This window comes from Sorex fumeus, unplaced genomic scaffold (genome assembly GCF_029834395.1).
Source record: "Sorex fumeus unplaced genomic scaffold, SorFum_2.1 ptg000044l, whole genome shotgun sequence".
Taxonomy (NCBI): domain Eukaryota; kingdom Metazoa; phylum Chordata; class Mammalia; order Eulipotyphla; family Soricidae; genus Sorex; species Sorex fumeus.
The window spans coordinates 70,071,844-70,093,005 of record NW_026606101.1 but is presented as its reverse complement, the minus strand read 5'-3'; the positions used below and the strand labels follow the sequence as shown (position 1 = coordinate 70,093,005).

General features: G+C 55.6%; 1 protein-coding gene across 1 annotated transcript in view; it reads right to left on the bottom strand.

Annotated features, from left to right (window-relative positions):
• Positions 1-1,572: 1,572 nt before the first annotated feature.
• The window catches only part of SPSB4 (splA/ryanodine receptor domain and SOCS box containing 4), a 36,595-nt gene continuing 17,005 nt past the window's right edge, over positions 1,573-21,162 (bottom strand). Inside the window, exon 2 of the mRNA XM_056121843.1 lies at positions 1,573-1,707. Coding sequence (XP_055977818.1) covers positions 1,580-1,707 — 128 coding nt within the window. The 3' untranslated portion in view covers positions 1,573-1,579. The remainder of the gene's footprint in view (positions 1,708-21,162) is intronic.

Here is a 21,162-nt window from a genome sequence, read left to right as displayed (position 1 = left end):
GGGGGGAGTGCTGGGGAATCAACCCCAGGGCCTCACGCATGCCAGCAAGTGCTCTCAGTCACAGCCCAGAGGGGCAATTTAAAGGACGATTTCAGTGAGACCCAGCTCGGCGGGGTGCGGTCCCTCATGCCTTCCTCACCGGCGAGGAGAGAGACAGCACGGCCCGTGTTCCCATCAGAAATGGGCCTCAGAGAGAGGGGGCAAGACGCAGAGGGCGGAGGGCATGGGGCCGGGGCTGGGGTGCGAGGCGCTGGTCCTTGGGGACTCCCAGGAGTCTGCCAGGAAAAGGCTTCCAAGGATGTGCGCACACACATGTGCATGTGGACAGGTGGTGTGTGCATACATGGACCCACATGCATGCACATGCACTGGAGCACATAGCCCAGGCGTGCTCCCAGGTCCCTGTTCCCAGCTTCTAAAGGCCTGGGAAGCTCCAGACAGACTTAATAAACAGCAGCAGGACCGAAGGACAAACTTTATTAGAAACGTTCCATTCATCAGTCTGATTCACATTGACGTGGGGTCCGGGCTGGGGATGTGGGGGTGGGGTGGGGGGCTCTAGTTACCACCAGGCAGACGGAGGGAGCTGGAACCACCGGGCGCCGGCCGGGGCTGACCCTCTGCAGCTGGCCGGCTTCGGCATGGCTTGTCGGGGCTGTGCCCTGCTATGCCCAGCTGATAAATACACGCACACGCGCACACACACACACACACACACACACACACACACACACCCCTACAACAGGAACAGAATCGTTCATGGCTCCGCAAGTGAAAAAATAATTTGCTCCGATAAAGCTTTGTGGAGCCAGGCTGCGCCCCGCAAGGTGCGCAAGCAGCCCGGGACAGCACCCACCTCCCCCCACCCCCCCGGGGTGCCACCTTGTCCCAACTCCGTCATTAGCACCTTTGGGTTCAATACTGCCCGGAAACACACTCCTCTTTGCAAACGCAACTTCAGAGAAGGATCGTGGGAGGGGGTGCGAAGGCGGGGACTTAGGCAGACTTGGTTGCCCTGAATCGAGGTGCCTGGGGCACCCAGCCCACGTGGGTCAGCTTGGGGAGGGGCGGGGGACGCCCCCGGGGCGGCTGGGCTGCTGGCCGGCTGGCCCGGTGCCCGGTGGGTGCCAGTCTCTCAAGGAGGCACAGAGTCTGGAAAGCGTGGGGCCGGCGGGGCGCTCGGGGGACGGTGCCCGCGCCTGCTGCTCCGGCCATCCATTATTCAGAGGCAATCTTCTCCCTGAGCCGGCCGGCTGACCGGCGCTGCCCCTGCTGTCTACGCCGGGCCACGCCAGCAGTGTCCATGTTTTATTCATCTTTGCGCAGAAGGAAGCAGGCGCTCGGATCGATGCCGGGGACGGGGCGGCTTCGGGCTCTTCTGGCTTGCGAGGCAGCGAGGCTGCTGCCGTGGGGCGGGGGGCGGGGGCGGGGCGTGGAAGACCAAGAGGCCGCTGGGCTGGCCGGGCCGGGGAGTGACCGTCCGTCCCGGGGACCGGCGGGGAGGAGGGCGCCCCCTGCCGGGCGTCCCGGGGGTGGCCGCCTGGGCTCCTGCAGGGCGCCGCCGCGCCCCCAGCGCCACTCACTGGTACTGCAGGTAGTTCTTGAGCGACTGCGGCAGGGGCAGGGCGCTGATGTCGCGCAGGCGCTGGCGGCCCAGGGCCAGGCGAATGGATCTCCGGCACAGGTCCATCAGCGGCAGGGGCTCAGCTGCAAGCAGAGGGGAGCGGGTTAGAGACTGGGGCGCCGCCCTCCCCGCCCTCCCCCAGTGCACACCTTGAATGACCTTCAGAGCCCTGGCCCCCCTTGCATTCACCGAGGGCACTGCGATTTCTTTTTCTTTCTTTTTTTGCTTGTTGGGTCACACCCGGCGATGCACAGGGGTTGCTCCTGGCTCTGCACTCAGGAATTCCTCCTGGCAGTGCTCAGGGGACCATATGGGATGCTGGGAATCGAACCCCAGTCAGCCGCGTGCAAGGCAAACGGCCCTACCCACTGTGCCATCACCCAGCCCCCATCTTTTTTGTTTTCTTTTGGGGGCTGCACCCAGCGATGCTCAGGGCTTCTTCCTGGCTCTGAGCTCAGGGCTCACTCGTGGCGGTGCTCAGGGGACCCTATGGGGGGCTGGAGATCAAACCCAGGTCAGCCGCATGCAAGGCTAACGCCATCCCCACTATGTTGGCGCTCCGGTCCCCCTGGCCAGCAATTTAAAAAGAAAAGCAGGGGCCGGGAGATGGTACCGCGGGGAAGGCCTCGCACAGAGCCAATCCCAGTCTGATTCCTACCACGGTTTATTGTTCCTGGAGCACTGCCAGGGGTGAGCCTGAGCAGAGAGCCAGGAGGGTTTCCTGAGCACAGAGCCAGGAGGGGGTCCCTGAGCAGGGAGGCAGGAGTGAGCCCTGACTGAGCACAGAGCCAGGAGGGGTCCCTGCGCACAGAGGCAGGAGTGAGCCCTGAGCACAGCTGGGTGTGGTCCCCTCCCTCACGCCACAAATAAAAGGCGAGAAAAAGCAAAGCAAAGAGGGACCGAGAGAGAGTTTGGCAGGCTGAGGGCTGTGCTTTGCATGCGGGAGACCCAGATTTAATCCCTGGCATGGCACGGGACTCAGGCTCTGTGGGGAGAGACCCCCAAGCACAGAGCCAAGGGCAGCCCTTGGGCATATCAGGGGATGGTCCATCCTCTAAAAAATATGAATAACTAAAATGATGTCATAAATTAATGAGAAAGCCAGACAGCTAGGACAGGGGTGAGGCACCTGCCTTTCACGCAGCTCCACCCTAGGCATCACATATGACCCCGGGCAGCACCCAGAGGGTCCCTGAGCAGAGCGCCAGGAGGAGGCCCCAAGCACAGTTGGCTGAGATGCAAAAACAACAAAAGGGCTGAAGAAATAGGACAGCGAGCAGGGCGTTTGCCTTGCACACAGCCGGCCTGGGTTTGATCCCCAGCATCCCATCTCGTCCCCCGAGCAGCACCAGGAGCGATTCCTGAGTGCAGAGCCAGGAGGAACCCCTGAGCATCACCCAGTTTGACCCAGAAAAGCCAAAATAACAATCACAATAATAAAGTCTAGAAAACCAGGTAACTTTTCTATAGAAAAACCTATTTGTAAGCTTCAAATTGAGGATATCCCAAGGGGGTTTTGGAGGGTGAAGAGGAGTCGTCGTGAATGAGCCTGAGGAAGGTTCTAGGCAGAGGCATGAACGGCAGATTGGGAGCTCTGGAGTGGGGGAGGGCGTGGCCAGTTGGCGCAGGAGTGGAAGGCCGGTGCTGATCTCTGTCTCCTACTGGGAGCCCAGGGCGGGTCTCTCCTCACCTGCAGGGTCACGGTGATCCGATCATGCTGGAGTCCTAAAGTGGCGTCTAAACGCTTTCCTGGCAATTAAACTGTGAGATCTGAAAGTCTTTTATAATGTGCTGAGCTGCAATAAAACTCTAAGTGATAAATCCTAACAGAGCTGTATGCAGGGAATGCCTTTAAGTCTTTTCACTGCATTGAGCTGCAGCATTGCCCTAAATCCAGAGCGGGGCTCATGGGGCCCCCAGCTCTGCGGGGCTCTGTACCTGCACAGGGTGTTTACACACTGACTTCAGAGGCTTTTTTTTGAGCCTGACATGTCCTTGGGAGATGGGCCAGGGAGGCCTGACACAGTCTTTGTCTCGGGTCCTGGGAGGAGATCACAAGTTCCAATCACTGGACACTGTACTCCCGTCCACACCGTCAAGGCCTGCCTTCTCCTCTCTAACCATCTCCCGCTTCCGGTTCCAGTTCTATACCCAGTTCTCCCACTTCCGGCTTTATACTGGCTCTCCTGCTTCCGGTTCTACACCCAGCAATCCTGCTTCAGGTTCCCCTCCTGGTTACCATCCGTGCTTCACAGAAATTTGCCCTCCAAATCTTGTCTCCAGTAACCTCTTGTCCAACAGCAGAGCCTAAGCCCTCCCATTCCCAACGCTGACCACTGCAAGTCTGCATGCTCTGTGTTTAGTTCCTGCAACGCCAATGCTTGCTGGACCCCGGAAGGGAGAAAGAAAACTAACACTTCCTGATCTAACAAACAACCGCTGCTTCCTCACCCAGGGAAGGGATGGGATGTCGCAGTAGCGCCTCTTCACGGGAAGGTGCTAGGGCTGACAGGCTGTGCTTCCTGGATGTGGCGACCTCTTGGGGTCAAAACTACTATTACTATTATCCCCAAGATTTGTTTTATTTGGGGGCCATACCCAACAATGCGTAGGGGTTTCTCCTGGTCTGAGCTGTGGATTGAAACTGGGTCAGCCGCGTGCAAGGCAAGCTTTTACCTTACCTGCTGTCCTGTCTCTCTGGCCCCATTTTAAGGAGGAAATGGAAACACGGAGAAGATATGACATTTGCCCTGGGACTTTCAGCAGGAAAGCAAGGAAAAGAATCGCGTGGCTGGAAGCTAGAGCCCGCTTTGCATCGTACCTCAGTTGCTGAGCACCCCCCTACCCCACCCATCTCGTTTGCCACATTAGGCTTATCTCACTCAGAAAACTCAGAGACAGATCTGTCGGGCGTTACACAGCCCCGAATACTGTACTCGGTCCTGCCCCTGCCTTCCCTGAACACATGATAGGAATGACAGGAAGCTGCTTTAAGGTGAGAAGTGAGGGGGCTGGAGAGACAGTACAGAGTCGGGCCCCCAAAGGAAAACAACAAATTATAGCCAGAAATGAGACCAGTTGTAGTTACTGGAAAACTTCCTGCATTAACATATGCCTCAGAGACCTGGGCCCTACGCAAACAAGATGAGAACGCCATTCAGGTCTCCCAAAGAAGAATAGAAAGAGCTATGCTTGGAATATCACGTTTCACTCAAATGAGAGAACGAATCCGGAGTTCTGACATCCGTCGACGATCAAGGATCAGGGACGCTGTCTCATTTGCCAAGGTGTCGAAAATCAGATGGGCTGGTCACGTAATGAGATTTAAAGACGACCGTTGGACTAGAGCTGTTACTGATTGGATTCCACGGGATGTCAAGAGACCGCGTGGCCGCCCACCTACCAGATGGTCAGACTTCTTTGTCAAGGTCATGAACGATCGGTTTGAGGCCCTCCATGTTCCCGGAGCGAAGAGATGCCATTGGGCTACACTAGCACGCGACAGGGACAAATGGAGACGTTACTGGCGCCCGCTCGAGCAAATCGACGACTAACGGGAAGTTAAGTGATTAAGTGATAGCCAGAAATGATGGACTGCTGGTCCCACTTCGGCTCATCACCGGAAGTGATCTCATCTTTCCTCCACTGACAGGAAGGCTCCTCTTCCCCCACCTCCCACCAGAAGTGCTCTCTTCCCCCGCCCAACCGGAAGTGCCCTCTTCTCCCCGCACCAACAGACGTGCCCTCTCCTCCACTCGAAGGGGCAAAGATTTCCAGTTTTGTTCCCTTGATCATGAATCGGTGACAAGGAGCTTAAACCTCCTAAAGGGGCCTGTCCTCCAGTCTGGGCCTGTGCAGGGGGCCCATGGCCGGACAGTCATGTCACGTGAAGGAGCAGACGTGCTGCCTTGGTCGTCCCAGCTACAGCTGTTTTAGGTTATTGGCAGCTATTGCTCTGGCCTAGAGCTTCTCCGTGCCAGCCCCCTCCTCGCGTAGAAGCCCCCTAAGAACCAGGTCTTGACTGACAAGAGGCTGATGGGAGGGCAAAGGGAATGAGGAATCAGTGTCCTTCCGGGCATTCCGTGGGCCCCGGGAGGTCCATCCGATGCCCTCTCCTCCCCTGCAGACGTGGGTTCCTCCCAGTGAGCTATGCTGGGAGTTTGCTGACCGGGAAGTCTCAAGGGAGCAGGACAACAGTTTTTCCCCCTTAGGGAGGGGAGATGGGCTGACTTCTAGCCACGTAGAAGCTAAAGCTGAGCTATTGAAGTTGGATAAATTATAGTGTCTGTCCGCTTTATCACTTTCTAGCTCAAGGCACACACTCGTTCTCAGTGCTGAAAACGCAGCGCCTCGTCAGCAAAGCCGACTCCCCAAGTGCTCCCCGCCTGTCAGGAGCCGGAGTGAAGGAAACAAGTGCATTTGTCTCGATTTCTCTGCAGTCAGTGAAATCATTTCACAGCCCCCGATACAAAAGAGAGGGAAAGGGACTTGGATCTCAGAGCAGCTCTTCAGCGCATGACGGGAAACACAAACCATCTCTCCTAATTTCTGACGGCATGGCAACGCCAGAGTGCCCAGAGAGGGCCCATGAACCTCTGCATGGAACTTCCAAAGCTCCCAGTAGATTGTGTGTGTGTGTGTGTGTGTGTGTGTGTGTGTGTGTGTGTGTAGGGCGGGTGATGCCCTTCAACTCCTTCTCCTCACCCCTCTTTGCTCTGCGATCCTTTGCAGAATCCTCAAATGCCCTGACCTAAAAAAAAAAAAAAAATCAACTAAAAGGTGGAAAGGAAAGCACAGGACTTTCTAAAGCAAGAAGCCATTCTCAGATATATTTCCCACCAATAGGTAACATTCAAAAGGAATTGGGGACCAGAGTGATAGCACAGCGGAGAGGGCGTTTGCCCTGCATGGGTTCTATCCCCGGCATCCCATATGGTCCCCCAAGCACCACCAGGAGTGATCCCTGAGCACAGAGCCAGGAGTGGTCCCTGAGTATTGCTGGGTGAGGAAAAAAAAAAAGGAGGAACCATTGTTTGCAAACAAGTGACTCTCCAGATGGTTAGTAAATAACTTTTAAAAATAGGGGCTGGAGCAATAGCACAGCGGGTAGGGTGCTTGCCTCGCACACGGCCAACCTGGGTTCGATTCCCAGCATCCCATATGGTCCCCTGAGCACCGCCAGGAGTAATTCCTAAGTGCATGAGCCAGGAGTAACCCCTATGCAATGCTAGGTGTGACCCAAAAAGAAAAAAAAACTTTTAAAAAATAAATAAATAATTGGGGGCTGGAGTGATAGTACAGCAGGTAGGGCATTTGCCTTGCACACAGTCAACCTGGGTTTTTTTTTTCTTTTTGGGTCACACCTGCCGATGCATAGGAGTTACTCCTGGCTCTGCACTCAGGAATTACCCCTGGCAGTGCTCAAGGGACCATACGGGATGCTGAGAATCGAACCCTGGGTCAGTCGTGTGCGAGGTAAACGCCCTACCCGCTGTGCTACTGCTCCAGCCCCGCAACCTGGGTTTGATACCTGGTATCCTACATGGCCGCCCCAGCACTGCTAGGAGAGGTTCTTGGGTGCAGAGCCAGGAGTAACCCCTGGGCATCGCTGGGTGTGACCCAAGAAGCAAAATAAATAGATAAATTGCACAAACAATCAGGAGGAACAAAATAGATGCCGCGTACGTCATGCGACTTGGTAGACGCCACTTGGCGACTGCAGTGGAAAGAGACAGAGAGGCCCTGGCGAGGGTAGGGAGGGCACAGAGCCACCGGAAGTCTCCAAGGGCCACCGGCACTGCCACATTGAGAGACGAGGACCCACCACTCGAGCTGAGCCCGCGGCCTGACATCCGCCTCGGGTCCCCCAAACTGCACCCCCAGAAGGGCTAATGGAAGCAGAATCGGCACAGCTGTTCTCTCTGCCAAGGGTGGAATGTTTAAATAAACTCTGTCTCTCCATGAGGTGACGATGAATCAGTCATGAGAAGGAAGGAACCACAATTACAAGCCCAAAAGGGGATGAATCATCCGAACATAAACTCTGAAGGGAAGAAAAGGACATTGTGTGCGATTTGCCAGCGCCCCCGAGCAGGGCTGACCTTGAGGGAGCCGGCTTTGCTCCCTCTGCTCCTGAGTGGGGTTCTGGCTCTCCCCAAAGCCGCCAGGTGTTCGGTTTGTAAAAACTGTCACGCAAATGCACTTAAGACGGGGCTGTTTTCTGCATATAGATTATCTTATCATGGCAAATTTGCATTAGGAGAATTACTAAAATGAAAGCAAAGTGACCCTCGATGGGATGTTGGAGAAATGGGCTAGGTACATCTGACGCAGGGCCCAAGTAGCCCAAACTCAGGAAACTCTCCAACAGGAAGAGAAAATGATGAGGGGACCAGAGCATTAGTACAGCAGGGAGGGTGCTTGCCTTGTATGCCGCCAACCCAGGTTCGATCCTCGGCATTCCAGGTGGTCTCCTGAGCATCGCCAAGAGTGATTTCTGAGTGCAGAGCAGGAGTAATCCCTGAGTTCCACTGGGTGTGGCCCAAGAATTTTAAAAAGGAAAATGACCTCAACGGAATGGAAAGAAGAATGGAGCTACTCTAGAGAAGACCTACAGATGGTCAAAACGCTCTCACAGGGGAATGCAAATCAACAGTATGGGGCCGGAGTGAGAGTACAACGGGGAGGGCATTTGCCTTGCATGCAGCTGACCCGAGTTCAATCCCTGGGATTCCATATGGACCCCACACACTGCCAGGAGTGATTCCTGCGTGCAGAGCCAGAAGTAACCCCTGAACATTGCCAGGCATGGCCCAAAACCCAAACAGAGAGTTAAATGAAGAGGCTGAAGCAATAGCGTAGCAGGGAGGGGGCTTGCCTTGCACGCGGTCGACCCAGCTTTGATCCCTGGCACCTCATATGGTTCCCCAAGCCCACCAGCAGTGATTCCTGAGCCCAGAGCCAGGACTAAACACTGAGCACCTCCCGGTGTGGCTCCCAAACAAACGAAAAATTAAAAAACGAGATGAGCCCCAGATCTGTGAGTGTGGCTGCAACCTCCCCACTTGCTTCAAGGGGGTGGGGGCGGGGCAGTGCTGGGGGGGGGCAGTCCAGGAGCTGGTGTGGAGTTTCCAAATCCCCTCTGCCAGCGGTCCAGCACCCAGCGCCCGCTCTCGGAGACACGATCTGGGGAGCACTCTGTCAAGACGTGGGGAGGACGCTGTGATACAACTGGCCCCTGCCTTAGAGGCCTGCATGCAAAAGGAAGTCTGCCTGAGAGCCACCTTTAAAAATAGTCGTAATTTACTTACCGCGGTTCTAAAAATGCCTCAGTCCATCATCCTAATTGACAACAATGCTCCGCTCTTGATAAGGATTTATCGGAGCTGCGCTGCGTGTCTGGTTCTACGCTAAAAATACCACAAGGCAGTCGTCTCCAAGGCTCTCCAGCGGCCTGGACTTTCGCGACTCTCGCCACCCACCCTGTGGACAGCCCTGACAAAGCCACAGACTGTCCAGAGACCCGTTTTGCTGCCCATAGAAGGGGGGCTGGGGTCCCGCCGGCATGATGGTCGGTGTGAGGGAAAAGGAGGGCCCAGGGCTGGGGCTCGGGCAGTTTTCCCGGGACGGGGGGCACACCCCTGCCCATCACACTGGGGCAGCTCTGGCTAGGGGTGGTCCTGCTCTCGGGGGTCACTCCTAGCAGTGCTCAGCAAACCATCTGCAATGCCAGGAATTGAACCTAGGTCGAATGCATGTAAGGCAAGCATCCTACATGCTGTACTATCTCTCTGCCCTGCATTTACACACACACACACACACACACACACACACACACACACACACACACTTTTTTTAAAGACCCATTTTTCAGGGTCAAGAGGTGAAATTCATTAGCAATTGTTTCAGACATGGGGGCTGGAGCGATAGCACAGTGGGTTTGCCTTGCACGCGGCCGACCTGGGTTCAATTCGCAGCACCCCATATGGCCCTCTGAGCACTGCCAGGAGTAACTGCTGAGTGCAGAGCCAGGAGTAACCCCTGAGCATCGTTGGGTGTGGCCCCCGCCAAAAAAAGAAAAATTTCGAACATGAGAGGCCAGTGAGTACAGCATACAAGGCACTTGCCTTGCACATGGCTGATCTGGGTTCTATCCCCCGCATCCCATACAGCTCCCTGAGTCTCGCCAGGAATGATCCCTGAGTGCAGAGTCAGGAGTAAGTCCTGAGCACCGCTGGGTGTGAGCCCCAAACCAAAACAAACAGAAGCATAACAGGTGGATACAGGTGCAACCGAAAATGTGTACCCACAGAAACTTTGTGAGCACTGTGAACCCAGAGAGCACTGTGTGAGCACCACTGTCTCAGCAGGGAAGCACTACAAGCAGAAAGAATGCAGCATCACCCCTCATGGACTGCATGCACGCTCACACACATGTACACACACGCGGATATGCGTGCTCCATCATACACAGGCATGCACATACATGTATGCGCGCACATATGTCCCATCACACACGTGCTCCATCACACAGACACGCACATACACATGCTTCATCTCTCTCTCTCTCTCTCTCTCACACACACACACACACACACACACACACACACTCAAGCCCTGGAACCACAGCAGCTGTGTGCAGGCATCAACACCGTAGCAGAGAAGCAAGGCCACCAGAGTCCTGCCCTGATGATTCCGTTCATCCACTTGGTGCTGTGGGTCCAAACCGGAGCAAGTGTGTGAGGGGAGGAGGGATCCTGTGGTCTCAGCTGGACTGCACAGCGCCCCTCACCCGTCTGTCCTACAGTGGACTCACTTGTCTCAGCAGGCTGGCAGATCTTGCTTTCCTTTTCCTTTCATGTTTTGGGCCACACCGGGCTGAGTTTGGGTTGACTCCTGGCTCTTCACTAAGGGATCACCCTACGGGGTGCTGGGGTCAAACTTGGGTCAGCTGGGTGGAGGGCAAGTACCGTAAGGCAACCCTACGTCATCGCTCTATGGCCCCATCTGTCTAAGATTCTTGCAAACAGGGTCAGAGCAGTAATAGCAGAGTGGGTAATGCACTTGTTTCATGACCCGAGTTCAATCCCCACCATCTCATATGGCTCCCCAAGGCCAAACAGAAATAAAAATAATAAAATAAATTAAATAATACTTTTCTTTTTGGGTCACACTCAGTGATGCTCAGGGGTGACTCCTGGCTTTGCGCTCAGGAATGACTCCAGGCAGGGGGAGTCATTCTTGGGGGACCATGTGGGATGCTGGGGATTGAACCTGGGTCAGCCGCATGCAAGGCAAACTCTCGCCCCACTGTACTGTTGCTCTGGCCCCCAAACAATAAAATTCTTGCAAATAAATTTTATCTCTTGACTCTGAAGAGTGGATCTTTTTTAAAAAAATATATAAACACAAGAGATTCTTCTAGATCCTGTGCAATGTTGATTCGTCCAGGGCACGCTGGAGTAGGGTGGGTAAGTCCAGCACCCACCCAAACACAGTCCCGGCATCCAAAACCCTCCACACTCCACAATCGCCGCCATACTCCCAGCCGGACTCCACTGCTCAGGACAAGCCTCATCCAGAAATTAATCTGTTGAAAAACTCAGGTGTGCAGGTTTTATGACTGACACCTCCAGGTTTTCATGGAGTCTGGGATGGGCTACCTCCCCCCATCTCCCTGTACTTCCAGAATCCCTGGCAATCACACACACACCCCAAAGTCACACAACACACAATTAAAAATTTAATTCCAGCTGTATCACTCCATTAAAAAATTCCGGATTTCCTGGTGCCACATCTCAAACTCTACAACACTGATAAATCAAGAGTAGCACACCAGATTAGATGGGACAGAATATAGATTATATATACATGCAGGGCTAGAGCAATCTTCATTAACAAAATATAAACACAGAAAGCTTAACCTGTAACATCTTAGTAATCTTTTGTACAAGGGCTTACTGGCTCCATGGTGAGATAAAACAATCTTCACAAACTTTCTTCTACAGAAATACTTTTTGATCATTCTTTTAGCGAATTATTTATATACAAGCAATAAAAAATATTATCAAGGGCCTGCTTTGGGGGCAGGATTAAAGGGTAGTTGAGGGCTGGAGAGATAGCACAGCGGGTAGGGCATTTGCCTTGCACGCAGCTGACCTGGGTTTGATTCTCAGCATCCCATAGGGTCCCCTGAGCACCACCAGGAGTAACTTCTGAGTGCAGAGCCAGGACTAACCCCTGTGCATGACCCAAAAAGCAAAAAAAAAAAAAAGGGTAGTTGAGAAAATTGGAAATAATGGTGGTGGGAGAATGCAGTGGTGGTGGGATTGATATGTTTGTGGGGCTGGATGGATAGCACAGCGGGAGAACGTTTGCCTTGCATGTGGCTGACCTGGATTCGATTCCCAGCATCCCATATGGTCCCCCAAGCATCACCAGGAGTAATTCCTGAGTGCAAAGCCAGGAGTAACCCCTGTGCATTGCCGGATGTGACCCAAGCAAAAAAATAAAATAAAATAAATAAATAAAATACTGAATGTTTGTAACAAACCATCATGACCAACTTTGTAAACCCGTGTTTATATAAATTGTAAGGGGAAAAACATACACACACACACACACACACACACACACACACGCATGTATACATGCAGGGCTAGAGCAATAGCGCAAGAACGATCTCTGAGAGCAGAACCAGGAGTAGGCTCTGAGCAGAGCTGGTTGCGGCCCCCAAACAAACCAAAAACAAAAAAAAAAAAAGAAAGGAGGGGGAGGAGCTGATTATGATAATGATGACCACCATGACCAGAGATATGAATGCAGAGATTAAGACACTTGTCCTGCATGTGGTTGACCCCAGTTCAATCTCAGGCAGCAAATACAGTTGTTCCCTGAGGCTCACCAGGAGTGACCCCTGAACACAGAGTCAGGAACTAGCCCTAAGCACCGCAGGTGAGCCCCAAAACACAGTATAGCCTGCGTGCTGTCCCAAGAAGTCTCTCTCCAATGTCTCTACTTACTCAGCACAACTACCACACCAGAGTCCTCTACAGATGAGGAGAGTGAGTCAAGGCAGGTCTTACCTGCTCAAGGGTGCAGAGCTGGCCAGGGGGGTTCCAGGCTGCACTTCCCGCACATGAGGGAGGGGCGGTGCTCAGGGACAAAGTGGCAGCATCTTTTTGCCACAAGGGCATATAGGAACAGCACAGGGGCTTGGCGCACCTGCCTTGCGAGAAGATGGGCACGAGTTCGAGTCCTGAGTGCCGCATGCATTGAGCATGGCCCGTGAGCCCCAGTACTAAGGCGATTTTTTTCCTTTTTTGCTTTTTGGGTCACACCTGGCAACGCACAGGGGTTACTCCTGGCTCATACACTCAGGAATTACTCCTGGTGGTGCTCAAGGGACCATCTGGGATGCTGGGAATCGAACCTGGGTCAGCCACATGCATGGAAAACGCCCTCCCCGCTGTGCTATGGCTCCAGCCTCCTAAGGTGATTTCTGGTTGTCCTGCAGCCTGATTCATGTAGGCACCTCAAAAAAAAAAAAAAAAAAGAGTGTGTCCCTGCCCTTCACGAAAACCTTCCCTGCACTGCACAGATATCTTCTCTGCATTGCATGGAATCTTCCCTGATGCTCATGGTTATCTCCCCTGCACGGATCTTCCCCTGCACTGTAGGGGTACCTTTCCTACATGGAGGCTCAGCGAAGTTATAGGACCGGCCTGGGCAGAGCCTGTGCCTGCCGAACTGTGGGGCTGGCCGTGAGTGCCCCAGCCTCTGGCCCCTCTGCTTCCTGGGAACAGCTGCAGGCGAGAAGCCCTCAGCAGCGTGGGGCTCCCGTGTCCTCCGGGGCCCCGAGCTTCAGAGGCTGTTGGGGTCTCCTCAATGATCCCGTGCGCTGGATCCAGAGCTTCCCCAGGTCTGAACTTAGCCGTGAACATAGCCTTGCACCCCCCACGGTTCCCTGAGCACCGCTAGGAGTGATTCCTGAGTGCAAAGCCAGGAGTAACCCTGGAGCACTGCCAGGTGTGGCCCAAGCCCTCACCCCTGCAAAACAAGAAAAGAAAAAAAGACTCTGAGCTTTGTGCACATACTTGTGTGTGAGTGTGTATATGTGTGTGTACATGTGTGTACGTGTGTGTGATGTATATGCATATGTGTGTGCATCGGTGTGCGTGTGTGCATGCATGTGTGTGCATGTGTGTGCGTACGTGTGTGTGCGTGCGTGTGTATCTGTGCATGTATTTGGCATCTCCCTAGCAGTGCTCAGGAGACCCGGGGGCTCCTCCTGGTAATCCTCAGCCACTCCAGCAGTGGTTCAATGTGAGACCAACAGATGCAGTTCTGAGGTGCTCAGGACCCGACTCACACCACAGTGCTCATGGCACCAAGGAACAAAGTGGGTGAGGTGCTCACAAGGCAAGTGCCTGAACCCTGGTGCCCATCTCTGCAGCCCCCATGCCCAGGTTTCATTTCATTTCTTTTGTTGGGGGGCCACACTCCGCAGTGCTCGGGGGTCACTCCTAGCAGTGCCACAGGTGGTGCTGGAGACTGGGTGCTGGGCCACACCCGAGGGTGCTCAGGAGCAACAGTGCACGCAGGGGCCACACCTGGCGGTGCTGGGGTTGGTGACGGTCACATGTGCCTGTATTCAAAGCAGCAGTCTCCAGCAAGGCAAACTCTCGGGCCCAGTGCCAGGGACTGAACTGGGGCTGGCCCCATGCAAGGGGAGCACTGTAACCCCTGAGTCCTGATTCAGCCCGAGTCTCTGGCCAGATGTGCCATAAATAAACTGGCCTCTCCCACCGCTCCTGGAGCTTCCTCCGGCCACCTGGAACTCTTGCCTGCACCCAGGAAAGGCTCAAGGTCTTTGCACACAGCCCTTGGCCACTGCAGCCAGGGCCCACGGCTGCTGGTCCCACCTAGCTGGCGTGAGGGCTGGGTCTTCCTGGGGGCTGCCGCAGGCCCCGCCCACAGTGCTAACAGACCAGACCCCAGCACTGTAGGGACTGTCCTTTCCAGCAGGTTCCCCCGTCTGTTTAGACGGTCACACCTCTCCCCCCTCCAGCTCAGTGGCACTTTGAATGGGCGCCTGAGCAAAGGGCACCGAGGACGAGGACGGACGAGGACGCAGCCCTGCAGTGAGCAGAGCAGCAGGGCAGCGGCTCGCGGCGGGGGGGGACTGATTCTGTGGCTCTTTCACAGCCAAGGTGTCCTCTGGGCCTCAACCGCAGTGGCCCTTCTGCTTCCTGCCTGGGAGTCCCCGGCAAATGAGGCATCCATGAAGGGGGGGGAGGGGGATTGGTGATGGGGCAGGGACAGGGTGCTATTATTAGATCTCAGCTCTGCAGATCAACTGGGTTGACCTGGCAAGACTCTCAGCCTCCCTGGTCCCCCCCCCACAGGGCATGAGGGGTATGGACCAGGGTCCCACAGATTGGCCCCTGCCCCCACCAATATGACACTCCCATCTAGAATTTATTTGGAGGCGGGAGAATGGCATACCTGATAGTGCTCAGGGCTTGCTCCTGGCTCTGGGTTCAGGGATCGCTCCTAGCAGGGCTCGGGGGATCATATGTGGATGCCGGGGATCGAACCCGGGTCAGCTGTACGCAAGGCAAGTGCCCGACTCACTGTACTATGGCTCCAGCCCCTTTAAGTGGAATCTGAAACATCAGGGTGCTTTGCCTCGATGAACTGAAGGCACCTCAGGGGAGTTGCTGAATAAAAGCCAGGCGCGTTCCCAATGGGCACGTCCTCGGCGTGGTCCAGGGAAGGCAGGAAGAGAGACTCAACCTGGAGTCAGAGAATCTCGAAGAGGAGAGAAATAACCCCCGCCCCAAGTTGTCTTCCTGGAGTGACCTCACGGCTCAAAAAACCCCATTCTCCAACACACTAATTCCCCACTGGTGCTGAGCATTTCACTCTCGACGCCACCGTGAGGGAACAGTTAGGGGATGCCACGGCAGAAGGGATCTTCCGGAATACCAGCTCACGCAGCAGCTCGTCAGGGCCAGCGCGCCCCACCACGGTCAGACATCCGGTGCCCAGCCAGGAGACGGAGATTCTCGCTGTGCATTCCTGCCCTGCTCCTGCTGCCCCATCAGCGGAGGCGGGTGAAAAAAGCAAAAAGCGTTTCTCTTTGAAGCCTCACCCCTGCTGTGTGACAGCTCCGCCACCAGGTGGCGATGCGGAGTCGCCGCACGCAGTGTGGACGGCAGGCGGGCGGCCGTCAGGATCCGCTTCTAAGAAGCCGCCGCTGGGCTGACTCATCTCCAAAGAAAACGAGCATCTGAAATTGTCATTGATCTGAGCATAAGTGAGGAGACAAACCAGAGCCTGCTAATTAGGGTCGCACATCTCGGCTCTTCTCTGCTAATTGCTCGCCTCTTCCTAACCCTGCCAGGGAGCGGGGTAGGGGTGGAGGAGAGCCTGGCTGTGCAGTCGAGCTGGCCCTGCCAAGCTTCAGCTGAGGGCTTGGGCCGCCGCTTCGGACGAGCTCAACTGATCCATCTGTGACAGCGGGTTGGCTGCTGGGAAGGACTGCCTCGCTGCTGCAGAGTCTTGAGGCAACAACGAACATCTCAGGGGAAGTCAGTGACCTGGGGGAAGGGCCTGGCACGCTGCGCAGGCATCTGCGTCCTCGGGCACTGAGCACTGGAAGAAAGGCGAGTCCCCCCCGGCGGGAAGACAGACCCTTCTGTGAACGAGGGGGCTCCGCAGGGCTATGAGAACTCTCTGGAAAGCCAGAAATCACCAGGCAGAGCTGCAAACGCTGAGGCTTTACACCCGCCGTGAATGACAGTCCCGGGAACCCTTCTAGAACCCTCTCTGCCTTTGCAGGCTCAGGAACTCACTTCCCTTCAAACCACTGGCTGATGACGGGGCAAATGAGGTTTCTTCTCCCAGCTCGAAGGGGGCCGGGTTAGCACCTCATAAAGCGACAGGGAAGAATACTTGGCTGGTTTCGTGAACTGGGACCACAGAGGCTCCACAGAGGCTGGCTTGTGAGGGCAGCCCTGCCCCACCCACGGGCGCCCTGACTCGGCCACCTGTGTGCTGGTGAGAAGGAGGGGTGTAGGTGGCACCCCACCCAGCAACTCTGGACCCTCCCCAGCCAGAGACAATCCAACAGCAGGGCCGCAGCGGGGAACCCTCAGGGCCAGCTGGGGAGGCCCCAAAGGAAGTCCCTGACCTGGTCAGCAGTAGTGGCCAGGGAGACCCCTACAGGCAGCCTTCTACCCCCCACCCCTTCCCTCATCCGCACACAAAAGCTTCCTGGTGCCCCTGCCCAGTGGCCCCCAGACCCCTCCTGCCCCCGCACCCAGGATGCGACCCATCCCAGCCAGCAGTTCTGTGCTTCCGAGTTCGGTTCTTTTCCAGGAGCTGACAGCAAATAGCTGTGGCCAAGGTCCCCCCTCAGTTCGTTCCTCACGCCCTTCTGGGGTGCCTTCATGATCGAATTCGAGGTTCCGTATTTTCACTGACACCTCATTTATTTAAAGCTCGGAGACTGGGTTTTTCCCAGCATCGCTGAGCTTCCCTGAGACGCCCCCACTTTCCCTTTGTGCTCTGCGGGTGGGATTTGGTGTCATTTTTAAAGACTCCAAGGTCCTCCTCTCGCCATTTCACCGGATGATTTAGCGTCCCTGCGGGACGGAGACGTCAGTGGTTGGAGGTGCGCAGCGCAGGGACGGGAGTGACCGCCGCGAGCAGATATACGCAAGCAGATATGGAGCCATCCCCTGGGGTGAACGCGAGCGCTGTGGATGCCGCCGGGGAGGGCCCTGGGGCTCCAAAGCCGAGATGGGCCTCCACGGGGCGGCCTCAGGTCCCCCTGCAGCTTCCTGTCCTTCGCTGATTCTCTCCGGCAGGCAGCTGGAGGGCAGCAGATGGCCCCGTCGGTGGGGGGTGCGGATGGGAGAAGGGGCTGTGAAGAGCAGAGCCTCGGGGAGATTCTTCCCTCACCAAAACAGAAGGCAAGACCTTCCTAGGCCCAAGGACCGCCGCCCCCATCCCATCCCCTCCCACTGGTGTGGGGTTGGGGGCATGGTAGACCCATTTCAGCTGAGGCCCTTGGGTGGGGACAAATGGGACCCCGCCGTGTCCACGCTGCATCGGACCCAGCTGTGGCTCAGAGACCACCTGGAGGGTTTGTATGTGTGTGTGACTGGTTCATTCTAGCCATCTCCTGCGCTAGATTTGTATTAAGAGACCACCCAGAGGGTTTGTGTGTGTGTGCGTGCTTTCCTGCGTATGTGTGTGTGATTAGTTCATTCTCGCCATCTCCTGCACTGGCTTTGTATTAAGTTGTCCCATGGGGCTGGAGCAATAGCACAGCGGGTAGGGCATTTCCCTTGCATGTGGCCGACCCGGGTTCGAGTCCCAGTATCTCATATGGTCCTTAAGCACCGCCAGGAGTAATTCTTGAGTGCAGAGCCAGGAAGAACCCCTGAGCATCGCTGGGTGTGACCCAAAAAGCAGAAAAAGAAAAAAGAAGTTGTCTCATGCCATGCAGGGCTGGTGTTCTGACCCCACAGGGGCCTGCCGTCATGGCAGGTGGGACTGTGCCACTGAGAACTTCAGCCCCGTCAGGCTGTCACTCAGCCAGACCTGCCACAGGGGGTCACCCTGGGCCTTAAGGTCCCACAGGGGGCACCACTATGGTGAATCTAAGGCAAGTCTGAGAACAGGGCAGGAGGGGGTGGGGAACCTTGGGCTTGAGGGGTGCGCCCAGGGGCACTGTGGCCTGCTCACCATTCCTGGCCTCCCTGGGGAGTTGGCCCTGCCCCAAAGGCCCGTGAGTGAAGGCTGGTGGACTGACACAGGCCTGGCGGTGCAGGAAAGCCAATTGGCATGATGCCGAGGCGACCCCACAGCACTCCCTGTCACCTGACTTGTCACGGTTACCCCCAACTCTCAACAAAGAACAGGCAGCTGGGACAGTGGGGAGGGTGCTTGCTTTGCATGCAGCAGACCCAGGTTCAATCCCCGGCACCCCATATGGACCCCCGAGCCTGCCAGGAGTAAGTCCTGAGCAACACTGGGTGCGACCCAAGACAGCACCACACAAAACAACCACCACAAAAACAAAGGGCCCTCAGCCCTGCCAAAAGCATCTGCTGAACGTGTAAAAGGGAAAAAGGAGAAACAGACTAAAGGTCCAGGAGAGTGGATGGTTAACGAGAAAATGTGGCAACTAAAGACGGTGACCTCACATGGTCATTAAAAACTACATTCCCTGGGGCGGGGGCGAGAGTAGTGGAGAGGGCACTTGCCTGGCACGTGGCTGACCCGGATTCAATCCCGACATCCCATGTGGTCTCTTGGAAATCATCAGGAGTATTTCCTGAGTTGCAGAGCCAGGAGTGGCCCCTGAGCATCGCGGGTGTGGCCCCACCTCCGCCCAGCCCCCAAAGAAAACTATTCCAGGGGCTTAAGAGAAAGCTGGCAGGGTGCCAGCCCCACATGAAGTCAACTCCCATTTGATCCCTGACACCCCACATGGTCCCTGAGCCATGCTAGGAGTGATCCCTGAGCACAAAGCCAGGTGTTAGCCCTGAGCATCCCCAAGCGTGGCCCCAGACCCAACCCTCTCTCCTACGGAAAAAACAAACTCAAAACTTTTGCATTCAGCCATGACTTCTGTCCCGGCCAAACGACGAGGCAAGAGAAGAAAGGCAAAAGGATCCTTGTCTGGAGGCTACAGGACCCCCAAGAGAATCCAGAGAGAATCTTCTAGGAGCAGGAAGAACTTGGCGAGGCAGAACATCTCTGGGACTCCCAGAGTAGCAGCTTCTAGACATAGAACAAGTCAGGAAATTAAACGGCACCAAAGATTCCACCACAATAGGGGAGAAGATGAAGGAGGGAGGCCATGGCAGGAAACGTGTCAGACTTCTGAGAGCGCAGAGAAGGGCCGTCCCAGACCAACGGAATCGATGGAAAGACAGGTTTTCTGCCCAGACTAGTGTCCTTGGGAGCTCAAACAGGCCAAGGGACCCCTGAAGCAGTCCAACAACCCATAACTACTGTCACTCAGCTACCAGTGGGATTCAGACAGCTTTCCCCAAATGATGAACCAGAGTTTATCTGAATGGGGGGGGGGGGGGAGAGGGAGAGACAGAGACAGAGACAGAGACACAGAGACAGAAAGACAGACAGAGAGACAGAGGAGAAAGAGGAGAGACAGAGAGAGATAAGGGAGACAAAGAGACAGAGACAGAGGAGATAGGGATAGAGAAGGGAGTCAGAGAGAGACAGAGAGAGGAGACAGGGAGAAAAAGGAAAGTCAGAGAGAGAGAAGGAAGAAAGAGAGAGAGCAGAGAGACAGAGACAGAGGAGAGAGGGATAGGAGGAGAGACAGAGACAGAGACAGAAACAGAGAGACAGAGGAGAAAGAGAGAAAGGAGAGAGACAGGAGACAGAGAGGTAGGGGAGACAGAGAGAAAGGAGAGTCAGAGAGAGACAGAGACAGGGAGAGAGGGGTAGAGAGGAGAGAGACAGAGAGAGGAGACAGAGAGAGAGGAGTCAGAGAGAGGGAAAAGAGACAGAGAGGAGAGAGAGAGAAGAGAGACAGAGAGTAAAAATAAAGCGGCTGCCGACAGTGATCTCCAATCCCAGCATTACAGTAATTAAAACCACTTGCTACCGGGACGGTCTAGACAGCCTGCGCCCTGGAATGCCGCTTTCCTCCAAGAATCAGCAAAGACCTGCTGGCGGGTGCGGAAAGGGGCGGCGGAGGAGACGAGCAGACGGGCCGGGCTCCCGGGCTGGGTGGCCTTGGACGCCTCGAGGCTGGGCCCCGAGCTGGTAATTTCCCATGAAACACGCTCGCGTCTACAGTGGGCTCAGGTCGGGGTCTGGAATGTGGCGGGAGGTCCTGAAGCTGACCGACACCGTTGCTGAACAAACGGCCTCATCGAGGCTCCAGGGGCTGCCACACGTGTGCGGTGCAGGCTCCGTCCCCAGCTCTGCATGGTCCCTCAGACGGGACTCTCTGAGCACCACCAGCTGTGGTCCCCAAGCAAATCCGAACACCAAACCCAAGGAAAAGGGTCTGGAGACCCTCCAGGCTGGAGGTATGGGGGCAGGTGAGGAGACAGGGACCGGTGGGGGGCCCGAGACGGCCCAGTCCCTCCTCCACACCTCCCTCCTTGGCGCTTCTCCCTTCCTGGATGATATGCTGGGCGATCAATCAATACTCAATAGAGTAAATGGATTTCCTGAGCTCTGTGAATTAATCGCCTCTGAGGGGATCCTCTGATTTATAGCCAGTGGGTGCAGAGCTTGTGGGGGCAGATCAGCCTTTCCCCGTGGCATCCACAGCCCTGGCAGGTGAATGGGCTCCAGGGAGCCTTCTAGAACACCTGCTGCTTCTGGGTGTGGGGGCTGCGCTCACGGACACAGCGCAGAGAGGTCCCTAGCCCTGTCACTGCTCACCTCCTGGGAGACACCCTGAGAGAGTCGTGGGAGATAACCCTGTCTGCACAGACACTCGGCAGTCCCAGAAATCGTTTTTGGGGTCGGAAAACCTT